The sequence below is a fragment of the Clarias gariepinus genome, chromosome 11 (genome assembly GCF_024256425.1).
Source record: "Clarias gariepinus isolate MV-2021 ecotype Netherlands chromosome 11, CGAR_prim_01v2, whole genome shotgun sequence".
NCBI lineage: Eukaryota > Metazoa > Chordata > Actinopteri > Siluriformes > Clariidae > Clarias > Clarias gariepinus.
This window is the reverse complement of record NC_071110.1, coordinates 17,504,022-17,516,769: the sequence shown is the minus strand read 5'-3', so window position 1 is coordinate 17,516,769 and position 12,748 is coordinate 17,504,022. Positions and strand designations below refer to the sequence as shown.

Genomic DNA, 12,748 nt, shown 5'->3' with positions numbered 1-12,748 from the left:
TTGACTTCCTCTAGTGGACTGCAACACCACCAAAGGTAGTCTGGTTCTACATCATGCTTCAGATCAGTTAGGACTCCCCTAGGATCACAGCCAGACTGTTTGTTGTCTCTCACACGCTGTGCAGGAAAATCATGAAAGAGCCAGAGAGAGTTCAGCGGCAGGGCCGTGTCCTGCTCTGTGTAGAGTTGGACGGAGCTCCGAGTCATGTCTCTTGACAGTATTTAGAAAACACAAAGGGATCCGAAGAGGATGAAAAACATGTTTAAACTGCATTTTTTCCTGGGAATCTAGAACACAGGGACCATAAACACTGTGGGTGGCCCTCAAAGACTTTTAGTGATTAGGTTAATGATTAAAAGAACTCAGAAATGCAATATTTTATCACAATCGCAAATTAAAAACTCTGCTGCAAATATGTACTCACGTGGCTGACAAACAAGGACACAGTGCTGCGATTTGTTAAAATATCCCAAAAAGATTACAATGCACTGCTGAATGTGACTTTGCCCTGACTAACAAAAGATTTATACCTGAATCCGAACAATATTCCATAATGAGACAGGTGTAACAGTGGCCTAAAGACATATACAAAACTCTCTTACCTTAGCCTCAGTTTCTCCTCTATGCAGGGTGTACAGGTGATGAACCGCACTCTGTGATGATGCCCACGGGTGTGTGAGGATTTGAAACACATGGAAATCATGACCTAATGTGTCAGCAGTCACCAGCAACATACCTGTAAATAGAAAAATTACCTTATTACTCAATCACATAAAATTATATGCGTAGCCCTTAATCATACTGGTCAAGACCAATAAAAAAAAAATTTGATAAAAAAAAATAAAGAGGGAGTGAGGGGGCAAATGACAACGGCAAAAGTGAAGTTTATACAGCTATAAAATATAATAATGTGGTGCAGCCTCGGCACACAACCAAATGCCAGGCTCACCCTTTGTGGTTCAGGGCACAACAGTGCGTGGCTCTGTTTGAAACCCAACCACAGAAGAACCCATGTGGAACCTCTGCTGACAGAGCCTTTCATTCCACTGCTTGTATGTTAGTCAAGTTACAGAAAGTATAGGCTCTTACTATAAACAACACACTTAGCAAACCACACGAAGAAAAGCCTGGATCTAAATTCGATGCTGATGAAAAGTCTATATAGAATATAATTTTCAAAACACAGCGACAGCTCTATGAGCTATTTTTACACAGATATAAAAGTCCTATCACGCAAAAAAAGAGTCAGCAGGACAAGGCTTTCTCAATCATAATTTAACACGACAGTCGTCATGTTCCAAAGCTCAAACTTTTATACTGAGGTTTCAGAAGGTTGTAATTAGAGACAAGTCTTTATAAAGCGGTTTGACAAATGTATAAAAAGAAGTTTAAATGGCAGGGCATAAAAAAAGCCCATGCGCTGACACGTGCAAGACGGGTGAAATAAATTGACACAAAAATAGCTAAAGTACTAGATGAGCTCATCTAGCCTGTGCTCCAGCATCCTCATGTTCACACTTCAGAGCTGCAGCTGCTTTAGGTGTGGCTGAGCCCTCACACTGGGCGGCAAGAAAGGAAGCAGTATGCAGGGGTGGAGGAAGGGTCATGCACAGATTGCTCACTTGAAAAAGAAAAACAGTCAGGCAGTGAATTAGATGACGGTTAGCTATTTATGCTGTATCAGAAGACTAAACCGAGCTACGGCTCGGTCATAAACTAACCTACGCCCCAAATGAGGTGCCAAGCCACAAGAAGCATTTGCATCAATTGGGAATACATGGAAAAGATGGCCTTCTAATTATAGAGGCTGGAAGCGGAAGCGCGGAGTGATTAGGAGTTTAGGCGCTGCGGTATGTTTATCTGGGAGCTTCCTCTCCCTTGCCCTGCACGCTCACTCCCTTGCTTACCCTGGCTTTGACAGATGAGGCTTGGCCAGCTTACTGAGACACCAGTTTGCTGATGGTACACTCTGTTCTCCAAGAGCCAGTGAAGACTGGCAAGGCAACGCTGGGGCTTTTGTGGCCTTGTCGAAATACAGAGCCTCGTGGAGAGGCGTCAGTTGGTTGGCCCACAGGAAGCAAGATTAAAAAGCAGACTTTTCGGTGCTGGTAAGCCACCACAAAATTTTAGAAACCTGAAACGTTAAAGTAACCTCTTACACATCCTATTTATAACACCTTATCCTCTAGGCAAAAGGATTATTTATGATGTTGGGTAGAAATGTGGGGCACACGGATATACAAACGTATTTGCTTTAATTTCAAAAACGTTGTTTTTTTTTGGTACCATATGGAAAAGGACATATGTTACATGGTCATTATTGAAATAGCATCAATATGCCTTAAATATAAAAAAAAAATTAAGGGGGCCCAAGCTAGTTAAACTACAAGCTCAGCTTCAAATCATCCTTGGGCCCAACAGTATTCCTGAGCAAAATGTTTGAGATGCTCCACTGCTTCAGGAACCTGAAGGAAGGAACAACTTATTAAATTAAGGAACAGGCAGATTAAGTGCATTCATCAATATACAACATCATCTGTTTAGGTTGTTTTGTCTTTTGGACAGTAGCTGTGCAGCCGAACCTAGACAAACCTACAAGTATATTAGTGTATTCGAGCAGAAGTAAATGCTAACAGTTTGGTTTTACATTACATGCTACATGCTACAGCTACAGGGGACTAAAATAATTAAATACATTTTAATTTAAATAAAAAAAAAGAGGAGTAGGGTGAAAAAAACAGAGCCTTAGTGCAATACCACATTTGACTTTCCAGGCTCTCATGACTCAAGTTGTTCTTTGAACGCCATTTCGAAGCCCTCAAACAACAACCCAAGCAGAAAACATAAGAGAAAACCTATGAAGTCACCCCCTGAGTCATTTGGTTAAAAACCAGTGCAGTCAATGTCAGCAGTCTGCCTAGGATTGATATCTTCATCTTGGCTGTACAGAGACTTTAAACAAAAAGAGCCATCTTAATTAACAACAGTTGTCTACAACCTTTGAGAAAGAGGAAATCTCAAATTAAACATGTGTGTGGAAAGAGCTCTGAGGGACGGTACAGAGGAAACAGAGCTCTTCTACACCAGAGACATGTACTTCTGAAGTGAAGATAAAGAGAGTAAATAAACCACATCAATCACTGTGCTTTGTCTATGGTGCTGGTTGCAATGCTGTAATGACATGGGCATGTACACTGTGTGTGTATTCATGTGGGTGTCCACTCGTTCAATGATATCACCCTGCGTGTTACACTTATCGAGGTGTTTATGAAAGCTGTGGAACACACACATGCACAAGGGCAATAAAAAAAAGGCTCCAGCTTTACATCAAAGCCACCCACTCAGGCCTAAAACAAGCAACACTTTCTGAGTCCAGAGGCCACCCTCAATCCAACCATCAGATAACACTGAAGAGGAGAGGAGGGAACCGGCTTGGGTCGGTCAATAACTTGTTAATCTTTCACAGACCAAGTGAGAACGTTTAAAGCAGAGCTGTTTGATCCCGAGCTGGAGTCAGCTTTGATATTAGTGAGAATTGTGTACTGATGGATCTGGTCCTAGTGGACTATATTGACTTTGTAGCAATCTACCATGAGTTAAGTGAATGTAATGCAGTTTCCTTTCCTCTGGGCTGGAGGGAGGAGTGCACTGGATTCCAGGGATGACTGGAGAGCATCAGCATCCTGTGGCTGGGAGCCTTGTTTGTCTGGGCAAATTGGTACCAAGAGCATGCTTGTCAAACACGCTCGTGGCACAGCACTCCTGTGGCGTCCTGGCTTAGAGCAGCTCTTCACATTCTTAGCTAGGAAATCTCATCCAGTATTTATGTAAGGGCTTAGAGAAAAGAGGTGAAAGGGGAAAAGGTGCTCATGGTTCATTTGATCCACATCCAGATTCAAAACAAGCACTTTACCACTAAACACGGGAGAAACAAGGAAATAAACATGTTTAGTGTCAGTATTTATATTTAAGGTACACGTGATTTTAAAACTTTTCTACATCCATGCATGCTTTACTGCGCCGCTCATAACCCAAAGCTCGTCAGTGCTGTGGTGGTAGAAAAGCACATTCTCCCACAGAGGCTTAGCCAGACTTATGCGGCTTTTGTGTGAACGTTAAAAGCCCGAAAACAAATTGGTAAAACCACAATCTCCAGATAAGAGGAGCGAACGGATGAAACGCGTAATCCTTTGCATTTTTCGCCAGACAGTAGATGATAATCTCATTTCATCTAAATGTTCTCTTTTATTTCACAGAATGTCCTGTTAACTAATTAATCCCCTGAAACATTCACCATAGCGGATCGGATTTCACAGTTCTTCTTGACGCTTCAACGCTAATGCCTTTCAGACGGAGGTGAGCTCAAGGTTCTTCTTGGACAATGGACAATTCATTTTAAATTGGGGAAGAGGTTTTTTGGATAGTTCGTGCAAACACAGGCTTGAAAGTAAAACGGTCCGGCAGATAGGAACGAGCCACAAAGAATGACGCTGTCAGTTAACTTGGCCAGTCATTCAGACATAAACAAGCAAGAATAGAAGAGGACACATGATAAGAAGATAGAATGTGAAATACAGCATTCTTTCCAAAAATCCTGTGTTTTTAGAGCATAATATTTTCTTTTAAACATGTACTGCAAGCATGCTATAAGTTATTTTACGCATAATTATAAAGCTACTACTAATAATGGTAAAGGTTTGTAAATCTGTTTTGGTAGAAAAAAAATGCAACAAATTATTGACAAAATAATATGTGCATACTATCTGCATTATAAAACTAAATGGTCAGAAATGTGTTACATAAAACCCCAGACACAGTCTGGGAGTGGAAAAATAATTAAGCTATTCATGATAAGTATTTTGCTATGTTCACATATCTCGTAAAAAACATATTTAAAGAACAAAAAGAGGTTTAGAAAAATTACGCAGATCATTAGATTTTAAAAAGTGATTAACTTCACGAAACAAAGCCTGCGCTTGAGGCGAATTCCTCTAATACCAAGCGCCCTGCTGGTGAGGGGCATTAACACAGACAACTTTTTAGCTAGAACCTGTTACTGGTGACTGTCTCACTGTGTTCGAGCTCTGTGCTAAACTGTAAGATGATCCTCAGCTACTGTCTTGCTCCCTCTCTCTCTCTTTCTCTCAAACACACACCTTAGCTGAAGAGAGTTTATATGTTAATTGCGACCAAAAAATTGTTTTTGTAAATAATATGTTTGTTTGCTTTACACCAAACTGAAAAGCAAGCATGACTGCCAATTTAATATACGCTAACAAATATATATTTAACATATGAAGGAGCATTTGAAACTAGAGTCTTGGGATGCCCATAGCACTGTTTACTCCACTGGGTACATGGGTTTTGGTCATTTTTTTACTTCAATATATGTTGTATTGACTATTCGGAACAGATGGCACTGTTGTGAATTGTCTGTAGCATCGCTGTAGCACAGCTCCAGGGTCTCTGGTTCGATCCTGAGCTCAGGTTACTGTATGTATAAAGTTTCACATGATCTCCCATGTCCACGTGTGATTCCTCAGAACTTTCCAGCTCCCTCCCGCCTCCTCAAAATATGCCGATACTGGTGTTGATTCAGGAATTGCCCCTAGGTGTAAATGAGCATGTGAATGTGTGTGCTTGAGGCGGGGGGGGTGATGGGGGGGGTTTTACGCTAATGTTGTATCCAGGGTGCACTCCCAACTCACACCCAGTGTTCCTGGAATAGTCTCTGCATGCACCGTGACCCTGACCATTAATAAATGACCATCTACAGAACTTCATATAGTCCAGAAAGAAACCTTGTTTTGTTGATGAATTATATGAACAAGAACAGAGCTGTGCTAAACTTATCCACCATGAGGAAGTGATTAAGCAGAATGACAATGATTTTTTTAGCTACTATGGACATACTGTATATTCACACACTCTATGCTATACACTGCTAACACGTTGCAATTACAGGAACACAGTTTATTCGGTGCTAAGCTAAGGTCTAGCTGTCACCCTCCAAATTAAGCCCACATGAATAGGATGTACAGGGTTGCATAATGTGTGGTGTAGTATCCCTTAATTACACACCTACGAATAGATCTTACAAAACCACAAAACAAGTACCAGCTTCCCACGTGGCTGCCATTTTCCATCCTCGCTCTTTTGTTGTGAGTCCAACATTTACTGCTGGCTTGTTTTTTTTTTACATGACTGTTCTTTTTTTTGGAGTAGGGATTTGTGTTTTCTAGTCATTGTCAACTCACTGCGTTGTTTTAGGGATTTGTTTCCATTTTCAAAATCTACCCACTCCACAGGGAGCTGTGGTTGCCCCTACAACAAACGTGACACTTTCCACTGCGGCTGTGAGCTCTTGCGCATAATTCCCTCGGAACCGGGGCAGCTCAGAGACAGAGAACGTTTCCCGCTAATTAAAATCAATCCCTCTACGCTGAGCCGGGAGGACAGAAACCAACAATGCTGAAGTACTTGGTTGTTTTTTTGTTTTGTTTTTTATGTGCCCTAATGATGTCAGGCACCTAAACGACTGCATGTCTCTCTCTGTTTGTCCGTGTGTGTGTGAGACCGTTCATGAGGAATACTCAGCCTGACCTTGTTAGTCCCTGTTTAGAAGCTCCCTTTTTACTTTCAAGAAACTATGGGGTTTTCTCCTAGTCTTTTTCTTAGTCTGGGTTTAGCAATTTCATAATTTTAAAACAATTAATCACACTACTTTTTATTTATGCTGGACAAATGAAGTGATAACACACACACACTCCACTGCTTCTGACTAAAGCAGACAAGTGGAAGGTTAAGCCGTTTGAAGTTTGGTGCGCCCTGCTGTTATCTAAACCAAGCTGCCTGTAGTCCTCTCTGCATGAGGCAGGGGACGTCTGACAAAGACCTGCGCTGGAGGTTGAACACTCACTGGACCTGACCAGAGCCTCCTTGAGACGGGACTATGACCTCTGTCTAAAAATGTCAAGAAAGCGTTACCACAACACTAAAAGCTTTCTCGTGATGCCGAGGCACAGAGTTTATTTTATTTCAGCAGTCAACCCCGAATTACATTTTAGGCTTTTAATTTAAAACCTCTGCGTCATTATTTTATGTAAGAACCTTTGGAACTTAGGAAGAAGAAACTCAAACTGGACAACATTTAAATGGCATGTCACACTCTGGTCAATGCAGAAACTGTGTTTGTATTTTGCTCGGCTTTGCAAAGGAGCCAAGCCAACTCGCAAACATGAAAAGGCAGTGTGGATGATGGTCACTGTGTCATTCACCAGAGCGCTAGAACACTAGTTGTAGAGCTACTAACAGCTCTCGCCCATGCAGGTTAATAGGCCAAAGGTTGCTCTCAGCTCACAGCCATAAAGGTTAACCAACAGCGCCCCCAAGAGACCAGCAATTTCAGTATAATCTACATTTATATACAGAGTGGCTCAAAAGTTTTAGCACATTAAATAGAGTCAAAATTCTAAATTATATGTATCAACTACAGTGAACGCGCAAATTGTACGGTACCAGGTAAATGTTAGACATACTAGTCAAAAGTTTAGACATAAGTTTTTCTTTATTTTTTACATTCTAGAACAATACTGGATCTTTTCAAAATCATGAAACAACACAAGGCATTAGATAATTAAGTAACTACAACAATAACTGCCATTAGTTATTTTAAGACACAAAGGTCAGCTGTTCTAAAAGAGTTTTTGCAAAAATGATACTCAAGTGATATAACTCATCAGGCACCATCATGAAACTGGTTCTCATGAAGACCATGCCAGGAAAAAAAAAGACCAAAACCATTGCTGCAGAGAAGTTTTTTAGAGCTACTAACCTCAAAAATCACTAATTAACAAACAGCACCTCAGATTATAGCTGTTTTACAGAGCTTGAGTAAAATCCCTATATAAACTTTTCAAAGCAGATTATTACATATTTTAGATGCCTTTAACATTGTTTTACAATGAAAAAAAAAAAAAAATCAAGAAAGTCTATGGAATTAAAAGGTGTGTCTAAACTTTTTACTGGTAGTGTATGCGCTGAGCATAAACATAATATTACATACAATAAAATTGCCTGTAAATCCAGACACTTAGACCACCTTGTATGTTTTTACATAATATATAATATGTAATTATATTATATATAAATAAAATTTAATTTAATTGAATTGAATATATTACACTGTTCTATAATTGCTGGGGCAGTAGTGGGAGTAGGTTGAGGCTCTGGATTGCTGACTGGAGGGTCAGAGTTTGGGCGCGGTTACCACTGTTGAGTTCTTAGGCAAGACCCTTAAATCTACACCCAATGAAATCAAGCCACTGCATAGGGATGGGGAGAGTATCTGGCATAAAAGCTTTCATTTATCTGTGCATCCACATAAAAAGGTACAAAGTAACCCCCCCAACACACACACATTGCTGGAGAATTTGACCAACCATAAAGTTTAATACTTATGTAACCTGAGGTTGAATTACAATGTGTTTGGAACCGCATGCTGTCCCTGCATCTACATGGGTTTCCTCTGGGTTTTCCACTTTCCTCCAACCTCTCAAAAACATATCAGTACCCAAAGGGACTAAGATAAATCTCCCCTTGTGTACATACTGTACATGTGTGCATGATGTCCTATAAAAGCCTTGTGTCCTATCCAGGGTGTATTCCTGCCTCACACCCAGTGAACCAGATCCACTGTGATCCTGACCAGGAAAAAGCAGTCACTGAAAGTGGAATGAGATTATTTGTTTGAAAATTTCATGAGGCTTTATTCGATTTGGAGCTACTCTTAGGCCCATTTTACATCAGACCACAGCTGTGCTGTGTCCAACACGCTGTCACAGTAATCAAAATAGCTTTACACCAGACACTAGTGGTGCACAGAGCAGCATAACTTTTTTTTTAAAATGAAAAAGCGTCATTTCCCATGGCACAGGCTAGAGACGCTACAAAATGCAAGGCTGATCCTAAATTTTGCAGTACATGACTGTAATCTAAACAGCACATGGGCTCTATATCAGCCTGAAGCCCTGTTGCAGCAGCTCATGCCAAACTTTGTGAAAATCTCACTGGATTTACAAAATTGGGGGCCAAATATTCCATTTGAGGGAGGTAGATCTCTGGATCAAGGGTTTTGCAATGTTGATTTGTGACAAGGTCTCTTAAAGAGTAAGCTATACATAAAAAAAAAAGGGACCCCCAAAAAAAAGGTGACTGTTTTTTTCCCACCAGTAAAACACATCATAAGCAAGCAGTGAATTGTTTAACAAGCACCTGTAATGAGAAAAGAGAGACAGCTAAACAGTGGTGGAAGATGGAAAATGAGCTGTGGTACGATGGAGTTTCCCACAGTGCACTAATAAAGACAGGTATTTGAAAGATTCCTCTAAGGGCACTAGCAAGCACTAGCTTTCATCACCTCCCTATTAACTGGCCATTCTACCTGTGACACTCAGCGCACAATACACTAACTGTAGTGGATTTCCGGAAGGACAAACACACAATGATGTGCAAGAGCACAAAACTGCTACATGGAAGGTCAGGTCAAAGGCAGGGCTACACTACATGATGATACTCTCAGTAAGATCTAATGTGATGACTGTCATTCCTCTGTCTCACTGTGGGCTAAAGCATGTTTTGACACACGGAAGTAAATGCATAATAAATTATCAACTTCAAACCACATCATCTTCAACAGAGTGATCACTTCAATTTTCCTTTTATCTTCAAGGGGGTGAAACTGGACCTGACAGGGCTTGGGGGCTTTGGCAGCTCTTCATCCACACATCAGGGATTAGTTAGCACTTTCATACGGACAGACATGAACTGATCAGTCAGTGTGCTATCAGACTGTGTGTCACAAGGGCAACAATCTCATTTCAACTCATTGGCTGGTGCCAGTCAATTTCAACGGTAGATAAAAATATATACCACATCTTAAATCATCTCTCACATTTGCCACTGCAAATCTTATGACATTTAGAAAGTGAAGCGTCTTATGGTCATTGCTAGTACTACATGGTGCTTTTTTGGCATTTTAACTTAATTTCCAAAGTCCACAATACGCACACAAACACTTTGGATCGAGAGTAAACACAGAGATGTTACGTTAATAGATGTGGAGTTTGCTTTGGCTAAGAAAGGCACTGTAATTGTGTACACTTACCACTTGGGTTGAAAGCCATACAGGATATGGGTTTATCATGAGCTGGAAAATGAGCGACCACTCCCTCACCATCAGAGTCTTCACTCACAAGTACCTACAGATGCACACGAGAAACCCAAAATTAAAGACATAAAATAAAACAAGACTCGGTTTACCTAGAAAATTATTGGCACACCATTTAGTGATGTAATGTAATCGGTTTAGTTACATACGGTAATACAGACAAAAGATCAGACTGAAATACTGAAAAGCCTGACTGCATTCAGATGACCAAAGATAAATATGGTCACAAATATAATCGGCCTGCGTGTTTCTACCACCAAATAGCAGCACGCTTCTTAAACGCATAAAGACAAAGATTCATCCTGCATCATCAGGAATATAATGGATGAATAAGAGGAGAGATGTAGCCAGACATGTCAAGAGGAGTCACTGCTTCCACACCAAAACTGATACCCTGAAGAACAGAAAATGTCTTATTCCTGTCACACCACAGCAATTTTCAGATTATCACATTTTTATATGAATTATAAAAATAATAATAAAATAATAATAATAAAAAAAAATATACACTTAACAATACAAATTTTCCTATGAAACAATTATGTTGCAGCTTTAATAACCATCGAAAAGTGCTAAAACTGACCCTGTTCATAAATGCTACCGAAATATATTCTTGTAGCAAGCTTTATCACATCATTAATTACATGCTTTTTAACCATGTATATGAAGTGTATGCTGTATAAGTTGTTTCTATAGCAATAATAACATGTAATAAAATAAATACATTAATCTAAACTTCCTGTCCCCCCCCCCCAAGATGTTAAACTAAATTATTATATAATATAAATAACATTTAAGTAATTAATTATACAAATAATTATAAAAACACCTTCTGTCCAATCAAAACTGGGCATTAAGCGGTGATGCCGGATAGAAATATAAAGCATCAGTCTTAAACAAACAAACACACACATGCTCATGTGCATATCAGATGTGCGTCTATGATAGCTATGAGCCTGAAAAACGAAAAAATAAATTAACTGTTGAAGGAGTTAAAACACACACACAGCAAAAGGAAACTCTAGACTGTCTCTCTGCTAATAGATACCCAAAAGAGATTAATAGCTCTGAGTTAAAAGAGCAGCACTATGGATCTGTAACTCATCCTTTATGTGTTCTTACAGGGGAGGGGGGAAGAAAAGACCTCTGAGATTGAAAAGGAGGAGTAAGGAAAATGAAAGCAGACAGAAAAGGGGCAGAAAAGAAGATAAAGAAGAGCAAGAAGGCTAAATTGTGTGAGTGAGAGAGAGAGACAGACAGACAGACAGAGACAGACAGAGAGACAGAGGGGTGCTCCACAAGAGTCAGTGGCCCTCTGTGAAAGTCGACTCATGAAAGAGATTATAACTAAGGCCAGACATGAGGAGGCCAAAGAGAAGAGTGATAAATCTTGCGGGGTGTTGCATTAAGGAGCATGCCGCTCATTTTAATAGATCCCAGTCCAAACACAAAACAGCCTTGCTTTCAAACTGAGACATTTTAGCTCAGACTCACAAAAAAATGCTCCAGTGACAGAAAACAGGTCTCATACCAGAGAACAGATAATGCTTTACAGGGATTCAGGTATGACTAAAAATTTATGCAGGAAAAAAGGCACTTTGTAGGGAATGAGATGAAAAACAGCAGAAGGAAAAAACTCTGAAGGATGTTAGAAACTCTAGTACCTAGCCAGTATATTATTGCACAGTTGTACCAAAGAGCTGCTGAATTCTTAAATCTATTTGGTTAGACTGTGTACATTCATTTTTGTATAGCAACAGCTCTGACAGAATTTCCAACTTTTAATTAAGCAGCTAAAATTTTTAAGTGTTACCGGAATGAAGGCGTGAAATAGCATTTAATAAATAGATTTCAATTGCACGCTCATAAGTGCATATTGGGGGGAAAAGTACAACGGCAACTGTTGAATTTTGAGAAGAACTAATGATTTTTTCAAGATTTTTTTTTTATTATATTTTTAAGCGCATTTTCCACTGAAATTTTACATTGATAAACATTTTCTTCCTGTAAGCTAATTGCGATAAAACAAAGCCTATATGTTACGTGAAGTTTTCATGTGTCTTTTAGGTATCATACATCCCCCTAAAATTTTTTTTGCAAGTATCTTCAATGTACAGAGACACCAAATTTACAGGTTTATTATATGTACAGATAAAAGAGATCAAGAAAGAAAGTCTGGTAAGTAAAGGACATGATGTGTCCAAGTTAGTAATAAGACTTAAACCCAAAACCTTATGCCAAATATTGTGCAGGTTCCCCTTGTGCTGCCAGGACAAGCTCTGATCCCTCAGGGCATGACTCTACAAGACCTCTGAGGATGTGCTGTAATGTCTGGCAGAAAGACGTCAGAGGTGGATCCTATGGGTGCTGTGGATTGTGGGGCGGGGCTTCCATGGATTGGACTGATTTGTCCAGGGCATCCCAAGGATGATCGATCGGATTGAGAATTTAGAAGCTGAGTCAACAATCTTGAACCTCCAGTCCCAACAGGCTTAAATGAAACTTGGGTGCTAATCCTGT

At 39.9% G+C, this 12,748-nt stretch overlaps 1 protein-coding gene across 6 annotated transcripts in view; it reads right to left on the bottom strand.

Moving 5' to 3' along the window:
• The window catches only part of bcas3 (BCAS3 microtubule associated cell migration factor), a 207,852-nt gene that overhangs the window by 158,489 nt on the left and 36,615 nt on the right, over positions 1-12,748 (bottom strand). For all 6 annotated transcript variants that reach the window (XM_053506832.1, XM_053506834.1, XM_053506833.1 and 3 more), the window contains exons 13-14: positions 10,166-10,259; positions 603-736 (exon numbers count right to left, since the gene is read on the bottom strand). In XM_053506832.1, coding sequence (XP_053362807.1) covers positions 603-736; positions 10,166-10,259 — 228 coding nt within the window. The remainder of the gene's footprint in view (positions 1-602; positions 737-10,165; positions 10,260-12,748) is intronic.